The sequence below is a fragment of the Anomalospiza imberbis genome, chromosome 6 (assembly GCF_031753505.1).
Source record: "Anomalospiza imberbis isolate Cuckoo-Finch-1a 21T00152 chromosome 6, ASM3175350v1, whole genome shotgun sequence".
Taxonomy (NCBI): domain Eukaryota; kingdom Metazoa; phylum Chordata; class Aves; order Passeriformes; family Viduidae; genus Anomalospiza; species Anomalospiza imberbis.
Window position 1 is genome coordinate 7413196 of NC_089686.1, and position 17473 is coordinate 7430668.

A 17473-nucleotide genomic window follows, 5' to 3' on the forward strand; every position below is an offset into this window, starting at 1 on the left:
ATGGCTTAAACTTCCCTCATCTTCTAGAGATCTGATGATCATCTGCTTTTCTCTTAACAAATCATGTCAGATAATTAGGTGAGGGTTCTAAGTTCAATCTCTGGGTCTTTAAACATCCACCTCCTATTTCCCAGCCATGCTCTCAATCTTTTATTCTACGGTGATCAGGGCTCCAGAGGAGAAGAACAAAGTCTGGTGAGAATTTCCTCATCCCAAACAGTTGTTGGTGTATGACATGCCATACATAAATTGTAGCCTCATGTAAATGGAAGGCATCACAAACATACAGATAAATATTATTCAGAGATGCCAAATACTTTCTAAGAGGGCCATGTTAGCTCTCTAGAAATATGTAGATGGCATTGTAGTTTTAATTCCTTACTGAAACAATCTGTACATCTTACTTACACAAATGTTATTGTTTAAAGAAATACAAGGCTGTTCCTGAAATATGTGCATTCTGTCTTTGAACATAAATCTCTTTCCAACTCCAGGCTGAAGTAGATACCACAAGAGACTGTCTTGATAAATGGCATCACTGATTCACTACATGGTTTAGCTGAGATGTGTGGCAACCTTCAGTTATGCTTAGTTTAAAAGGGAAGGAAATGCAAAACAGGGGCTGAAGCCCTGTCCATAATGTCTTCTGTCATCTCTGGGCAGGACAGAGGTGCAATTACCAAGGGCAGCTGTAGCTTTGATCTAAATAGGCCGTTTGTGGTGCTAAAGGAGAGCAGCCCCTGCACAATCACACTGCTTGCATGAATGCTGTAGCTGATGGACTCAGCTGCCAGGGACAAGCTAAGGGCAGAATTTAATTCTTCAGCTGCAGCCTGGATAAAGATTGATGCTGTCTTACCTCACTGCCAGGTTTCTTATCCCTTCTGTATAAAGGAATAAGTATTTGACCACTTGTCAGCTTCATATAAAAATACCTTAAATAAGTATTAACCTAATACAGTCTTTCTTGCTTTTGTAACAGCTCTGTGCCTTTCCCTGCTTGATTTCAGTTCTCTCTGCTTCCATTTTTAGATCATGTTTTATCTCTTATCCCTTTGATATCTTTAATAACTCCCTCTTTTTCTTCACCCCCTCAACTACTTATCTCTGCATCCTTTTACCTTGATGCCATTTCATTGTATTTCAATGTATTTTGATGATTTAAGAGATCTGCCAATTAGTTTATATTTATGAAATTTTTACTTTGAAAATGACTGTGTCATCTTCTTTGACTGCCATTTGGGTAGGGTCAGGATGTGGAGAGAGTGCCCTTTGTTAGATGTGTATGTGGAATTATAGGGGAAGAGAAAGGAAAGAAAACCTCAAAGCCCAAAAAACAAACGCCACAACGAAAATCAGCGCCCAAAAGTAGTGTTGGGCTCACAGGCCTTTTTCAGTCCTGAGGAAGAAGCAGCAACCTTAGGTAGAGGCTGAGAGCAGAGTGGGTATTAGTGTCTGTCTGTATGGTCCTTCCTGCCTGCACAGTTGGATGATGGAGAGTGGAAATAACTTACCACTGACAATTGTATTTTGACAGAACAAGTGGCGTGCAGAGGAGCAGGGCTGAATGCTAGGAGAGGAAAATTGTTCTGCATGTGTCTGAGGACAAGTAAATTCTCAGACATGTTATAAAAGGTGAGTGTTAAAGGTGGACCAGGAAAGTAGGGAAGGTTCATGGGGATATACAGGGGCCTCTTGGCAGGAAAAGGGAAAGGCTGGCCTGGCTTTTATAGCAGGGAATATGGATTAAACAGGAAGGTTGGTTTTTGTTGTTTTTTTATTAAACAATCTTAGTATGTGTGACCTTATCTAATGGCTGCTGCAGTGCAGCTGGGAAGTGGTAATTGTTCAGCTGTGGTAACTCAATTACTTCTGCTCCTGTCCCTGTCCCTGGGTCTCAGTGGCAGTTCTGGCAGGGGATACCATCAGCTCCTGCATCCTCCTCGTCGGTGAGACGCGCTGCGACTCCTGGGGCTCCTGTCGCCTTCCGTGGTGCTTGCAAGGCTGAGAAATGGCTCCTGTCAGCTTTCACTCTGCCGTGCCTTGCCAAAGCCCCGATCTGCAGGGAAGGCAGGAGAGCTGGCTGTCACTGAGCAGATAACACTGCACTGATTTATATGCTGCTCGCATCTGCAAAGTTTTCCACTGCAGCAATGGATCCCTTTGTGTTCAGTCTTCATTTTTGTTTTGTTTTAAAGGTTTTGATAACTTTTACCAATAGGCAGTGGAATTTTTCTCCTATATTGTGCTGTATTCATGAATTTTTCTAGCTGGGTCGATTGATGACAGTTGCTTGTTTGTTAAATGCTTTTTACGTTGTAAAAGTATGAAATAGGTTCTGTCATTCGCAAAATGCTAGAATTGCAGGTTTTTAAAACTTTTGAAAAGTGATCTTTTAAAAACTTCAGATTATGTAATGAGCAAGTATTTTTCTTTTTTCTTTTCTTGCAGTGATGTAAAAATGATTTTGGGTGGTTGAAGGTTGTGCTTGGATCAGCAGTAATGCTGTGTGACGGCAGAAATGTTCAGTTTCTTGTTGTGACAAGAGTAACAACTGGTAATTGATAAGTGTAAGGGAAAAGGTTTACATGTATACAGATATAGAAAAATCTCTAAGAATAACTGTCCTTTAAGATGTAATTAAAAAAAAATCGCTGTCCAAATAATACAGAGGAAGATTAAAGCAAGGCCTAACTGGTGGTGCTTTCAGAAGGAAATCTTGCATGTTCAAAAGCTACCACTGTCTAAAAGTTCTTGATACTACAATTTTTTCTTTCCAATTCCCTTGATGTGAGACAGGTAAAGGTTATGCTACATTAATCATACATGTGCTTACAGTTCTTGCCAGTAGTGCAGCTTTCCAGCTGTTTCAACTTTGAAACAGCTGCAAATCTTCAGTGAGTAAAAAAAAATTCAGTTAGCTAAACTTTTGGATATAAAAAAGCCCATATTTGCTTTCTTTCAAATTGAATCAGAAACGACCTGAATCATTCGAATAGACAAATAACTAATGAGCACGATAGCATTTGTTTAAACTGTGGTAATCAGACTTTTGTGTAAGCTGCCTTGTGCAGGAGGAGCAGCGAGGGCTGGCAGCAGTAGCAGGGAAGCAGGAGGAAGTGTAGGGATAGCGTGTACTTTTCTCTTTGACCCATTTAGGCTTCAGTCTCACATTTCTTTAAGTTGATCCACGTGTATGTGGCTGCTGACAGCATTTCTCCTCGCCCCTGCCACATTCTGCATTCAGGGCTTGGGAGGCTTGCTTGTTGAGTTACATGAGGGAACTGGTCCAAATTAAAATTCAGCTTTTTTTGTTGTTTGGGTTGATTTTCAGCACAGCAAATTCCCTCATCTGTATCAGTGTGTGGCCATGTAAGTGTCATGTTGGAGGTGGGAACGCTGTCTGCAGGAACAGCTTGGGCTTTAGCTTCATTTAAAACAGTTGTGATCCAATTCCTTCAGTGCTGGTGAATCAACAGATAAGGGTTTTGTTGGAGTTTTCCTGCTTTTGTTTTCTTTTAATATCAGCATTGACTGTGGTTTCCCAACATGACACCATAAGTGAAGTTCAGTAAGGATTTTAGCTGTACTGAGAAGAATAATTAAGCAGGGTTAAGAAATGAGCAAGCTGCTGTCTTGAGGATGATGGGCAAGATTAGCAATAGGTTAATTGCAGCCCCTGCATCACCTGTATGGCTTCCAGTCTGTTGCTGAAGTGTGGGTAGCAGTTAGATGGATAATGGGAATGAAATGGCAGCAGAAGAAGTGCCACCTGTGAGGGAAGCAGAATTCCAGGAACTGCATGCAGAAAATCAGAGGAACCACTTGTGATGCCAGATTTTTCAGAGTGGTTAAAACTAATTGAAATGGACAGTTGCTGTATATGTAAAGAGGGAGTGGTATCATAGGATCAGGGAATGAAAAATGGGCTTGAGGAGGGGGGGTGGGCAAAGTTGTGTGGGTGCTTTGCAGGCCTCTTTTGGCATTAATGGAATACAAGGGCCAATTTTGAGGGAATGAATACTTAAATAAGTACAGGTAAGTGCTGAGAAGAGATGTTAATGGCAAATTTTCTAGGTGACAGAAAAGTAGCTTAGTATCAAATATTTAAAAAGTGGTTGCAGCAGTGACCACCATCTGAATTTTTAAGACATTAATCTTAAAGATGCATGGTTGTTCTCTTCAGCTGAATGAGTGAATGAGCCTTTGACGTGCTCTGGAAGGGCTTTACCAGGACAGAAAGGACCTGCACCTGGTAGATGGGGCACTCTCATGGGAGGCAAAATGGATGGGTTGGATTGTTGTCAGCGGGCAGAGAAATTGAATACAGCTTTCTGCAATCAACTAGTCTGGGTCTGGCCCTACAGAGATAAAGAGGAGGCATCAATCCTTCAGTAAACAGGTCTGGATTAAGTCTTTTTTATTTCACAAGGTTATTTTTAACACAGGTCAGTTTACTGGTTTGGTTTTCTGTTCCTTGCCACAAACAGTTTTGCTGGCACAGTTGGTGAAATATCACAGGGAAAGGGCCAGGAACTGTTTTATTCTGCTGAGATAACAGGAACAGAGTGTACCCTTGGGCAGCCCCTGAAGCAGGTCTGCCAGGTGGCATGGGCACTGAGGATGCATCAGTCGGAGCGGGGCCAAGTGTTCCCAGGCTTCAGGTTGCTCAGCCTGGGGACTGACACATCCCATGGGGAGTTCTTGTGCAAGAGCCTGGGTTTGGGGACATGGGGTGTACCCACAAGCAGATGGCAAGACAGGGATTTGGAGCTAGGCTTGAGTGAGGCAGAGCGTGGGCACGAGGCCAGCATGGTCATCACTTTCCTCACGGGCAATTAGGTGTTACTGGGAACAACTCTTAGCTAACCTTGATGAAATTAAACTTGTTATGGTGCTGGGTCAGCACTGCTGCAGTGTCCTGCTGTGCTGCTACTTGTACTGCTGCTCACTGGCCTTTTTCCTTACAGGCTCACAGGGATGAAGCTGTTCCTGGCTCCCAGTATTGCGTGTGTGCTGGAAATGCTCCGTGTGAGCGCTGCAGCTTCCCTCCCTTTAAATGTTTTCTTGTCTTTGATCACAGGACTCTCCCCTTGATTAGGCTGCTGGGACCAGCCTTCATGAGTGTAGCCCCACCGGTCTGCTCCTTTTGTGCCTTTGTTTGTTTGTTTTACTGATTTGTAATACAAATAACATAGAAGCCTGGCATAGAGCAAAGAGCAGGAAATTCATTCAGGCTTTGAGCTGGGAATTGCTGAAATTGAAAGATGTGACAAAGCATGCAGGGATGCTCACACATAAAAACTGCTCTTTTTTCCCTTTTTTGGGGGTTCTTTTGGGCAGCCTTTTCAAAGAAAGAAAAGGAACGAAAACCCTAATGCAGAACAAAATCTGCACATAAAATTCATTTGGTAAAGCAATTCAAATGATGGAAATGAATATCCAAGAGAAAACCATCCGAAATGTTTCTTTTAATAGAATCTAGTGTTTGTTACCATAACAATCCTTTTTGCAAAAGAAGGATTAGTGCTGTTAACATGACTGTTCCCTGCTTCAGGTAGCACTAGTTTTCAGGGCCCCTTGAGCAAATTGCAGAAAGGGGGGGAAATCCATATGCCTGGATTTTGATGATGCACTTTAGTATCGTAATAACAATTCATTTAGGCTCTGGCTTTGTACTGCCTCTTATTTCCCTAGAAACTTGTGATTCATCCTGGCAAGTATATGAAATAGCAGTGTTACAGCCTCTGTCAGACACAGCCTCTGTCAGACTGAAGGGAAGGCTGCAGATGAGCCGGCAGAAGCCAGATAAGAGTAATGTAGAGCTGTAGCTGCTTGACATTACTGACTTTTAAAGGGTCCAAAAAAAGGTATGATTCCTCTTCCATTGGGGAAGAGAACAAGATGTTTCTGTAGTAACGAGATCATAAAAGAAAGAAAATTGCTTGTAAAGAATATGTCTGATTTTCCCTCTTTTTCTACTTTGCTTTTATTATAACTTAAGCTGCAGTTTTGCTTTCAACTGCCTCTTGTGTAAGCATTTAATAGAACCAAGATATTCTGCAAATCTATTTTTTTTGACAGTGATTTCTGGCCTACACATTTTGTTTTGTAATAACCACCGTTTCCTCTGTCAAAAGAATGGAAATTATCCGAAATAAAAGGATAGTAGTGTTCTGTGCTCCTGTGTGAACTTGTCACTTCAGGTCTGCTGTGCCAGTTCAAAGCATTGAGGTTGGCATCGGATGAGAAGATGATGGTGTTTCTTTCAGCATGCTGGGAGTAGATGGGTAGAAACACTTTTATTTATTTTTTTTTTTAGTAGGATTGGAACTGAAAGCTGAAAAGGGCCTTTTGTTTTTTGCTGCAGATTCAGGAGCGTGATAAACTTTACTACTTGGTAGCCTGGGAACTTGATTTTGTGTGTTGATTACAGAAGTGCAAACTTCTCTCTTTCTCTCACTTCTCCCCCTGCCTCCCCCTCCACCCTATGGTATGATGAGCCTTTTGAGAAATAAATGGGAATTGCGTGGTGTGTGCTCAGTGCATTGCAACATTTCTGTAGTTTCTAGACTGTTGTTCTTTTGCTCTTTAAAAGAAAATTTCTTACTTTTTACTGGTGAGGGATGGGGGAGGATTTTTTAAACCTTGCTGTTGGACTTGTCCTGCCTTTTTAAAAAGACACTGTTCCCTGCCCTTCTCCCAGAGGTACTTAGATACCAATTCTCTTGGCATCACTAAATTGCAAGGGCAGGATGAAGTGTAGGCTTTGACCTCAAAGGTGCTATTTCTTGTGGTTTAAAAAAAGAATCCCAGCATCTGTCAGAAACCTGTAAGGCCCAAAAGAGACAAGGCTTACTGCAAGTTACTAATAAAAGATACATCTACTAAGAGACTTGTTTTACCCCTATATATTTTGTGTTATAACTTGTGCTTCTACATAGCAATTAGGAAAAAAACGTAATACTTAATTCTGACTGTACCATGTGATGATATTCCTTTATTGCACTGAGATAGTAGCTGCAGGTTTTTAGAGCAGAGTCACAATGAAACTTTTTTAAAAGCTGTCCTGCAGGATAAAATGGATAAGAAAGTCAGGAAGGTGGTGTTGTGAGTGTTCTGTAACCCAGATCATGGTAGGGTTTAAAGGTGTATCAGCTCTCTTCCATCCAGCAGAGAATCTCAGTTCACTGGCGTTTGTAACACTGTGATGCAATCAGGCGAACACCGAGTGGAGCAGATTGCTAATAAACTGCATTGTTCTGTTGGATATTCCCACTGTTTTGGCTGAGATCCTCAGGCTTGCTGCATCCTTGCAGCTGGCTGGAGCAGCTCACTGGGAGCACACGGTGAGAGTGGCAGTGCAGGCACTGAAGCCACGCTGGCAGCCAGAGCAGAGACGGAGGCAGGAGAGAAACAGCAATGCAAGGTTATAAAATGCCACCCAGCTAGCAAGGAGCGCTGGGAGTGGGAGGACGTTCAAGGGCTGATGGCCATAATGCAGTGCTGTAGGTCTGCTGGAGGGAATCGCTCATCTTCCCAGCCCTGGAGCTTGCAGCTGCTCAGCAGCTCCTCCCTGCACTGACCCTGCTGCTGGAGAAGCAGCATCCCAATGCTTAGCAAGGTTTGTGGCTGCTACTGCTCAGTTTTGAGGACTTCTCATGTTGAGCACTGGCGGTATGAATGAGTATTTGGCCTCTTTTCTTGTTTGTCAGCAGTAACTGGAGCATTGGATAGAGTTTATTTTGATCAGTTGTTTTCTTAAAGCCCAATAAAGTTTCTTTATGTATGATCATCTGCTCTTCAGATACCAACAGATTAAATCACTGTATTTATAGTTAAATAAAATGTTACAGAGGCACATTTTTCAGCTCTGGAAATGTCAGATTGGCCAGCTAGGCGGAAAAGGTTGGAAGTCACAAAATGACACACATTTGGTTGTCATCTGACTAGGGTGAGGGCACTCTACAAAGGCTTGGTTGTGTACTGCATTACTGGGGTGACAGCCATCTAGCTGATATCTGCCTTTTCTTGGGCTCTGTGAAGTGCATTCTTGAATCTGGGAAGGAACCAGAAGGGGTAAAGGGTATCTTGAAGTTTCCTGTGGATAAATCTAGAAGCAAACTTGCTAATGCTAACTTTTCCACCTATTTTTTTCTTAGTGTTACATAAGATACCAGAAAAATAGAATTTTGTTGTCATGTTAAATTCAAGGGGTGGAGGTGGTGATGGGGAAACAACAAAGCTTTTGATCTTTCTTTAGTAAATAGGAGACTGGTTGCAAAATGTAAATGTTTGTCTTAGATGATGCTGTAAGCAGTACATTTCTTTCTCTCGTCTCACAAATAAGGACAAAACCAAGTTAGTCATCAAGATACACATAATTTCTAGGATGATTCTTGTCCTGAATTAAGTTGTTCCTTTTGGAGATAAGCAGCAGTGTAACAGTTGTCTTGTTTTCCCACAAACTGTATGACTGATATAATACCACAGGGCAGCTTGAGGGAGTCCTAGCACACAGAATTAAATCCTTCTCTGGCCTGCAGAAGGCTGAGTAAAGCATTCGGAGAAATAGCATTTCCTAAGTAGACAAGTACCTTTCTCTTAGATCTCTTTGGTATTTTTCCAGTAGACAATTACCCCTAAAGTAATTCTACTTTAAAATATTGATGGGGGATGAAGAGTTCAGCTAAGAAAGCATGTATTACTCAAACAAGCATACTATTTTCTTAGGATGGATTATGATGAATTAATTATATTTTAACATTTGAAATTAGGAAAAGGTTAAATACTCAGAATATTAATGGTAGCTTGGGGATGGGAGCAGCTCAGTGGTGAAAATAGCTTATGAGAGAAATTAATTTCAAGTATCTTCCTCTATGTTATTTTTTTCCTTTTTTGATGTGTTCTTTGTTTTTGAAGGGAAGCTGGTTTGCTGCTGCTGCTGCAAAATGTGTTTTTAGTACTCAAGTGCATTTCCCACCCCAAATAAGTATAAACTGATTCTTTCTTAGGGGCAGAAGAAGCAGCATACAGACTGTAGAGTGTGAAATAAAATTCTGGAAAGACCAGGTGCTAGTTAGTACCTTAATTTTAGGAAGATGTGGTATTTGTATTCGAGGCTGCTGAGTGCCAGTCCAGGGCCTGCTGATGGCAGTGGAAAAACTGTTCACCTAATGGGCTTTGGATTACCCTTGAGTAGCTTATCGTGCCCACACCTCCCATGGAGGGTGATGGATCCTTCCTCTGCTCTTACTTCACTGTCCAAACATGTTACACCTGCTTGACCTATGTGCCTTAAAGGATATCTTGGTGATGAGTGCAGTAATTTCCACGTGTGCAGGAAGGAGAAGCTGCTGCTTTGTGGAAGCTCCTGTTTGGCCGGAGTCCCGCTGACCCCAGCTGCCTGGCTGGAGTCACTTCTTGTTAAAACCAGCATCTTTGGCAAAAAGGTGTTCAGAGGTGAAGCTTTTTTACCATGGTATTAGTGATGATGGTGTAGGGGTTTGCATTAAGATGTGTGATCTGTGCAGGAGCTGGTGGTGTTCTGGGAAGCATCGTGTGGTTGCCATCTCTTCCTGTGAGCAGTGGTGGGCATGGCAGGCACCTTTGTGCCCCTTCCACAAGCTGCTCCTGACATCTCTGAAGGGAACAGATGAGTTTCCTGTAAATACATGTGCTGGAAACATCTGCCCGGCACATTGAGTTAAAGGATTTTTCTTGATGTGCTGTCTGACCCCGTATGCTGAGGAACTTGAATGCTCTGTTTTCCTCATGACTTCCCCCATCTTTTTCTTAAGCTGTCTTTTCGGCACATCCTTCTGAAGCTGGAGCTGTGGGGACGGATTGGACTTTGCTTCCCGCATCTGTCCCAGCAGCTGGACCACTTCCTGCCATGAATCATCCAAAACACACTTTTTTTCTTTTTATTGTTTTATTTAAGGGTGAAGGCACATTTGTTTCCTGAAGCCACAAGCTAATCTAAGTAGTCTGGCAGACGAGCCTCAAATGAAGGCTGGGGTGTGAAATGTGTTTGGAGGAAGGAAGTGCCTCCCATCGTTGGGATCTCGGGCAAGCCAGGAGCAAAGCTCTGTCCTTGTGGACTTCATTTGTGGACAGAGGAACAGCAAACTCCATCACTTCTTGGAGAGCTGCAGAAAAACGTCTTCTCTGTTTGCAGTCAGTGTCAAACACATCATGACCTCTGGTTTTTGGCTACAGCTAATCAAGTGCTAATTGGCAAATGATGTTAAGGGAGAGGGGCATAATCTTTTGTCTGAGAAGTCTTGGCTATGGCTTGGATCCTCTGTGGGACTGATGTTTGTGGCTTAGTTTTCCAGAGCTCATTGGTAGCATGTGTTTCAATTTTAGCAGTCCAAAACAAGGCTTTTTTTTTTTTTTTTTTTTTTTTTTTTTCTTCTGAGGAGCTCAGGCTAAGTAGTTCCTGAAAATTGAGAGGTCACTGTATTTCACGAAGAGATGAAATCCAAAATCTGCCTCCTTAATTTTGTCTTAAAAAACCGCCCCAACACTAAAAGACCCCAGCCTAAAAGCACATTAACAGCATAGTTGTTAACCTGTTGTTTTCCCTGTTAATTTTCCTAGGGAAGCGCCAGATTCACCACTTGGGAAACCAGCTTCAACTCAATCAACATTGTCTGGATACTGCCTTTAATTTTTTCAAGATGGCTGTGAGCAAGCATCTAACCCGGGGCAGAAAGAGGACCCACGTCATTGCTGCCTGTCTCTACCTGGTGTGTAGGACAGAAGGAACTCCTCGTATCCTTTCACAGTTATAAAATGTAAATAAATAGAAGACCCACTTTTAGCAAGTCAACTGTCCCAGTCAGACCTTGTTTCAAAATGTGAAAAGGTAAGTGTTTAAGGGCTGACTTGGTCATTGGTGGTTTTATGGAAGTGAAAGGGAGTGTTTCCTGTGGTTCAAGTGAATTTGTTCCCTTTCTAAATGCACAATACTTAGTATTTAATGCTATAAATGTCACTCTGCCTCTCATCACTAACTCTGAATTTCTCCTTCACAACATTTGCTTCAAGTATAAAATTGCACTTCCCCTGTGCTTTGCTAGGGTTTATTATTTGTGTTTATTATTATTATTATTTGTGGGTTTTTTTGTTTATTTTCTATTTCTCTTTTAAAGTAAATGACAGTTAACCCCAAACCTCCTGTAGTGTCAGCATCAAGGGACAGATTAGAGTTCCAGTGGATTTTTCATCAACCTATTTGGATTTCCTTCTTCTGATACTTGCAGAAAGGACAGTATCACTCCTGGTTTAGTTCTTGAAAAAAAAAAGATATTTTAAAAATTCTGAAATTTGCTTAAAAATCATACAGGAAATCAGTGACTGGAGGTGCACACAGGACAGATTTCCAAGTGAGTACTCCCTGCTTTACCATCCCTGCTTTTGTCTTGGGGAACTTAATTGAAATCCACATAAGCCTTAAATCCTGATGACATCCAAATGAATTTGTTTAATATATTTTTACTTCTTTTATGCTGTGTTTTAGTTGCTGGAATTCAGAGTTTAGTATCAAACAATTACTTCTCTTGCTGTCGCTCTGATCAACCTGGTCTAGTGAAAGGTTGATGGCAGGGGTGTTGGAACTGGATGTATTTTAAGGCCCCTTCCAACCCCCAAACCATTCTGTCATTTTACCATTCTACAATTCTGTTTTTAGTTTCATTTTACTTTAAAATAGTATGTCCACATCTTCAGTATTCTGATTTGATGCTTTTTCTAGATTGCTGCTCTCATTCTATATTTTTGCAGTTGAACAGTTTAGCTTTCCTTTTAAGACTGAGATTTTTTTTTTGTTGTTTCATAAAATATATTCAGTATTCTAAAAGTAGTACTTTCTGATCTTGTAGTAGTGTTGTGGTAATTGTATTTGCATGTTTAAAAAAATATGGTATTGCAGGAATAATGGAATTAAAAGGTGGGCTTGCCTATTACACTGGTTTTTCCTACTGTAAGGTCCCCATGTGAACTTTGAACAGTAGCACTCTATCATTGCCATAAAGACAGTGTTGATTTTAAGGTGTTACCAATATTTTGATAATATATCTTCCTGGTAACTGCCTGAAAGAGGGTGGGATTAGATTAGCTATTAAAAAATTCTTTACAGTGAGGAAACTGAGGGCTTGGCACAGGTTGCCCAGAGCAGCTGTGGCTGCCCCATTCCTGGCAGTGTTCAAGGCCAGGCTGGATAGGGCTCTAAACAACCTGGTCTGGTGGAAGGTGTCCCTGCCCATGGCAGGGATGTTGAAAATAAATTATCTCTAAGATCCCTTTTATGATTCTGTGTTATATCTATGCTCATGTCATGTTTTAAGTAATTTTTTTACAGTTGTTATTTGATTCTTCTGAATGATAGCCCAGCTGTAATTTGCAAATCCATTCTTCCCCAGCAATTGGGATAAAAAGCATTTGAAGAAATGTGGGCTGTAAGAGGCAGATAGGTACACTGCAATGTACAGCCATCTGTGCAGCAAGTGGTGCTAACATGTAGCAAACAAATAAAGCAAAAATAATTTACTTGCTTTCTAACCTTCTTCAAAGTATTTCAGCATGTATTTCACTTGTGTGCAAGATGTACTGGTCTGGTTGACACTTAATAAATCCCTAAATGAATTTCCCAGCTTTCTTTGTTAAATGGAGATAATGTCCTGTGTGACACTTTCACATTAAATACTGGGAGTAAATTATGAATAAAACTGCAAAGATGACTTTTGTCTTTCTATATCAATAATACTTCACCCTCATTTGCACAGTTACTGTGCTACTTGGGAATGAAAAGGTTGTTGTGCATGTCCATAAAGCTCAATTTTTTTAGTGTTTTTTTTTTTTTAATCCATTAGATAAACCTCATTTTGTAGTTGATATTAAGAATTTAACCTTTGTCACATTGGGAGAAGGAGTTCATTCAGCTTCTGCATGTGTTCTGCTGTGGTTTTGTTTGTTTGTTTGTTTTGTTTTCTATTACTATTTAAAATCCAATGTAGTTCAAAAAACAAAGCCCAAATAAATTATGGACTCTCAACACAGAATACAAATTCCTCTTCTGGTATCTTTTCCTTTCATTGAAACTTGAAAACCTGAGGGCCATGGGTGCAAATTGCTGACCTTTGAAATTAAGATATGTTCAAGGCTCTGTAGATTAATTATGATGATCATTATCAGCATGTTATACTTGTTTCCAGCTTAAATCTGGCAGTACAGACCTGGGCCACAGGAGGCAGGGGTGTTCCCAGGGCCTTTGGAGCAGAGGGGCCAAGAGCAGGTGTAGAGAGGATGGCCATGTGACAAAGTGCTTTAACAAGAATTAAAATCCATATTCAGGGTAATAAACTTGCCATTGGTTTTGGTCTTCTGGAGAAGGTGCTGAGGAGGGCTTGGAAAGAGGAACAGTACGCTGAATAATTCTGTACAACGGACTTGCAGTATTTTTAACACTTCAGCATGTAAATACACTGCACGACCGAGTTCCTGAGTTTAAAGTGTTCATTGTCATTGTGTTCATTTTAGAATTCTAACAAAGAACTGTGGGAGAAATTTAGAAAAGGAAGTTAAAAGCTGAAGATTGGTGGAAGTATTTTAGAGGAAAGAGGTGACGTGGAAGAAGTAGCGAAGGGCAGCAGCATCCTCAGAACTGAGGGGCAGCTCACTAATTTTGGGTGGCCCAAATGAGTTATCCAAGTGACTGGGGAGTTGGGGAGGCAGGAGATGTTACCTGGGAACAGCGTAGTGTTAGCAGTAGAAGACATCACTAAGTAGTTTCTTAAAAAGCTGTATGGTAGGAGGAGCAAAAATGCCTGGGAAAGGACAGGGAGATGTAGTAAGGGACTGAAGTGACAAGAAATGTTGTGTTCTTGTGGCAGAACCAAAGGAGTGGGAAGCATTTGGAGAGGGAAAAGAGAATTTAATTGTGTCTGCAAGTTCAGTTTGAGGGAGTGGAATGCATTTATCTGACATGGTTATCTGCTTATTCTTCTTTTTTTCATAATATACGTGTCATCAGCCAGCCTCTGTGAAAATGTGAAGAATACTTTGGCCAAGTCTACTAGAGCAGTCTGAATTATGCCTGAATAAACCTCAGCCTGAAATAGGAAAACATTATGTTCTTCTTGGTTCTTATGCGTTATTTAATTAATGCAAAAATGCAAAATATTCTGGTAACTCAGATTTTTTTTTATCTGAAAAAATAGTTGCACAACATAAGGAGAAACTAAAAATTTATTAATCTGAAGAGCAGCTTTTATTTGTAATCCTTTGGAAAGTTTTGTATGTATTATTTGAGATGTGAATTGATTTTACATCAGTTTATGCTTTTTATTAGGTTATATGACACAACCTCCCCCAGTGCAGCCACTTTGGCTTAGCTTTTCATTTGCCTTCCTTTATTGCTCGTCAGTGTTAATGTTTTCCAGGGAAAACAGCTTGCTGGCTATTAGCTGGATCTGGGAGGTGTTTCATCCTTCTGATGAGTTGCCTATAAAAACTTCAGCTTATTATTCTCTTTATAAAATGTGTCCATGTGTCTGCATTATCAGTGTCAGAGGTAAAGATATAATGCAGAAAATCCATCTGAATGAGATGGTTTTTAAACCCTCAGGTGTGATGGAACCTGTAGCCCCCTCCCAGGGACCGAGCGATGCTGAGCGTTTCCAGTGACGTCTGACTTTGTCTGGCACTGCCAGCGCTCTGGGCAGTTCAGACTCTGCCTTTTTAATTTGTTTCTTGGAATAGTAACAGCCCTGAGTTGTTTCTCTCTAATGTTTTGAACAGCTTTTCCACCCCTGCACGTGCTAGAATGGAAACAAAGGGCGCTTTAGCTGCTCTCACTGTTCCCGAGAGAGAGAATTTGGGAAGAGCCAGGCAGGGTGTCTGAGTGACGTATGGGCTCAGCTGTAACCTGTGGCTCACTCAGGAACAATGACAGCCTGGCCAGGATTTTCCAGGTGGGATATCAGTTTGTTTTAATCAAGGAACATTTCATTCTGCTTGTAATCCTGTTACTGTACACAACGGTTAGAAAAACTGTACAACTGTCCACTCTTTTGTGTAATATTTTCCAGTGCTACCACCTGGGGTCTTTTCTAGCAACATTTTACATGGCAAATGTCTTTTATCCCACACACATATACCTTTTTAATACTATTTTTTTATTCTTTTCCTTTGAAGCTCTCTGAAAAATGCACCTTTAGTTGTCAACCAAATCCTGTCTTGTCAGAGCCTAGTAAATAAAACCTTTTCCACATGAGAAGAGTCCCTAGCCCTAGTCTCACTAGCCATCTTGTGTAAATACCCCTCTGTGTGCCTCTGCAGGTAAATTCAGGGCAGGTTTTCCTCCCTCCAGAAAAGCTGATCAGTCTCTCTGATGGGAGACTCTGGGCTGGGCAGCCTCTGAGACTAAGGTTGAATTATTCAGGGGGTCTTTGGTAGCTCTTTTTTGTCAGAGAACAGAGGTGGGATCCTCCTGGGGTCAGACCGAGGCAGCCAAGTGAGGCCTCTCTCTTGAGTTGTTTGCAAAAGAGCATTTCTGAGAAATGTATAAGGAAAATAACCTCTTCAGTCTGGGCGTTGGGAGCAGAAGGCTGTCAGGAGAACATTTGGTGCCTACAAGTCTTGCAGATGTAAACTTGAGCTGGGTGGGAAAGCATAAGGAGCTTTTCCTCCCCAGCTTCCTCTGCCCTGTGAACCTCCCTTTTGTTTGAGGGAAGATCACTAAGGCATTGCCGGATCCCAGCAGGCAAGAAGGGTTTGGGAAAAAGCTGGGCAGCTGAATGGGGCAGCACTTTGTTATTTCCTATCTGTCTGCAGTACTTGTACTTTTTTGCCAAGCTATTTGAAAGTCTCCTGCTTTAATGTGTTTATTTTCATGTCACAGAAAGGGAAGTTGCGAGTATTTATCTTCATTTCCAGGTGCAGAACTGAGGCTAAGTGACACATTCAGAGTTACCCAGAAAATCTGTGATGGAATGAGGAACTGGTCTCTGTAATCCTTGGTTAGGCAGCAGCTCCTGGCTTTTCTGCCATGTTGGTCTTTGCAAGAAGAGTTCAGCTAATTCCCTGCAAGCATTAGCAGCTCTGTCACCTCCATGTGGTCTTGGGAAGCTTTGTACAGCCTCGCCATGAGAACCTTTGATGGATACAATCTTTGTTTCTCTGCTAACACTTCAAGGTCTGTCTTTGCAAGGAAAAGGGCAAGACTTCCTTTTTTATTAGAAATGAAAAATTAGATCTCCGGCAATCTTTTGACCTCTACTAAAACTTCCTGGAGCCAGCAGGCCCTAGTGTTCCTGATTAAAAAGTTAACTTTTGAAATTAGGCTTTAATCAAGAAAAATTTAAAGCTGTGGTTAGGGAGGTTAATAAAACCAGTTTCTATTTCTCTCTGGTTAAGGACTTTCTTTTTAGTAACTGACCTTTTACTTTTTTTTTATTAACTGGTGTTGCATTGAAAATGTGTTTTGTTCAAGTGTGGAGTGTGACAAGGACATATGAGAATAAAAATGGATTTTAAATTGCACGGTTAAAATACATATAATATTTACTGAGGCAAATTACTTCATTTCACGTGTGGAAAGAGATGCCAAGATCTTTGTAGTAAGTTGAGTAGAATATTTTCAGTTGGAACTCACCTACAATGATTATCCAGTCCAACTGCTTGACCAATGCAGGGCTTACCAAAAGTTATACCATGTTGTTAAGGGCATTTTCCAAATGCTTCTTAAGCACTGACACCCTGAGGGCTTTGACCACCTCTCTAGGAAGCCTGTTCCAGTGTTTGACCACATTCTTGGTGAAGAAATGTTTCCTAATGAAGCATTTGCTTGGACTTGAAGGCTTGCAAAAGCCTTGTTCACATAATTTCAAAATGAAGTCTTAAAATTGCTGTTTTTGAGTGGATGGATTTTAGCTGGAAGAGTTTCATCTATTAAGGAAAAATTGCTGCCTTAAATAGGGTGTGACTGTTGTTGCCCCATGTCATTTGCATAGATTTCCAAAGAGTTAGGTGTTTGGTAATGCTTGGCTTTTGTGATCATTCCTATTTAGTACCATATGAGAAAATGCTGAAGATGTAGGGAAGAGGGCAGCCAGGGACAGCATTACAAATTTAATTTCTGCACCTTAATTTCTCCCCATCACCCTCTCCTCCAGCCAGGGCTGGACCTGTTGAATTTCAGCAGCAGGGCTCATGACCTGAAGCCTGTCTATCCATTCTGCTTTTCCATGGAATGAAGGAGAATCATATCATCTTTCACTTGCAGTCCTGCCTCACACATTTTTTTCCCTATAAAGAGGTATGTATAAAGCAAGTGCGGTGCTGAGAGAATGACATGTTTCATGTTTCCAGCTGGTGGGAAAGTAAAATTTTCCTTTCCATGTGCTCATTGACATCATGTATTCCCCTGTGTGACTCTGTCCTCTTCCCTGCTGCATCCTCTTACTGC

The 17473-nt window shown here is 41.3% G+C and overlaps 1 protein-coding gene across 1 annotated transcript in view; it reads left to right on the forward strand.

Moving 5' to 3' along the window:
• Positions 1-17473, forward strand: part of BRF1 (BRF1 RNA polymerase III transcription initiation factor subunit) — a 172409-nt gene that overhangs the window by 32432 nt on the left and 122504 nt on the right. Inside the window, exon 3 of the mRNA XM_068192214.1 lies at positions 10606-10779. Coding sequence (XP_068048315.1) covers positions 10606-10779 — 174 coding nt within the window. The remainder of the gene's footprint in view (positions 1-10605; positions 10780-17473) is intronic.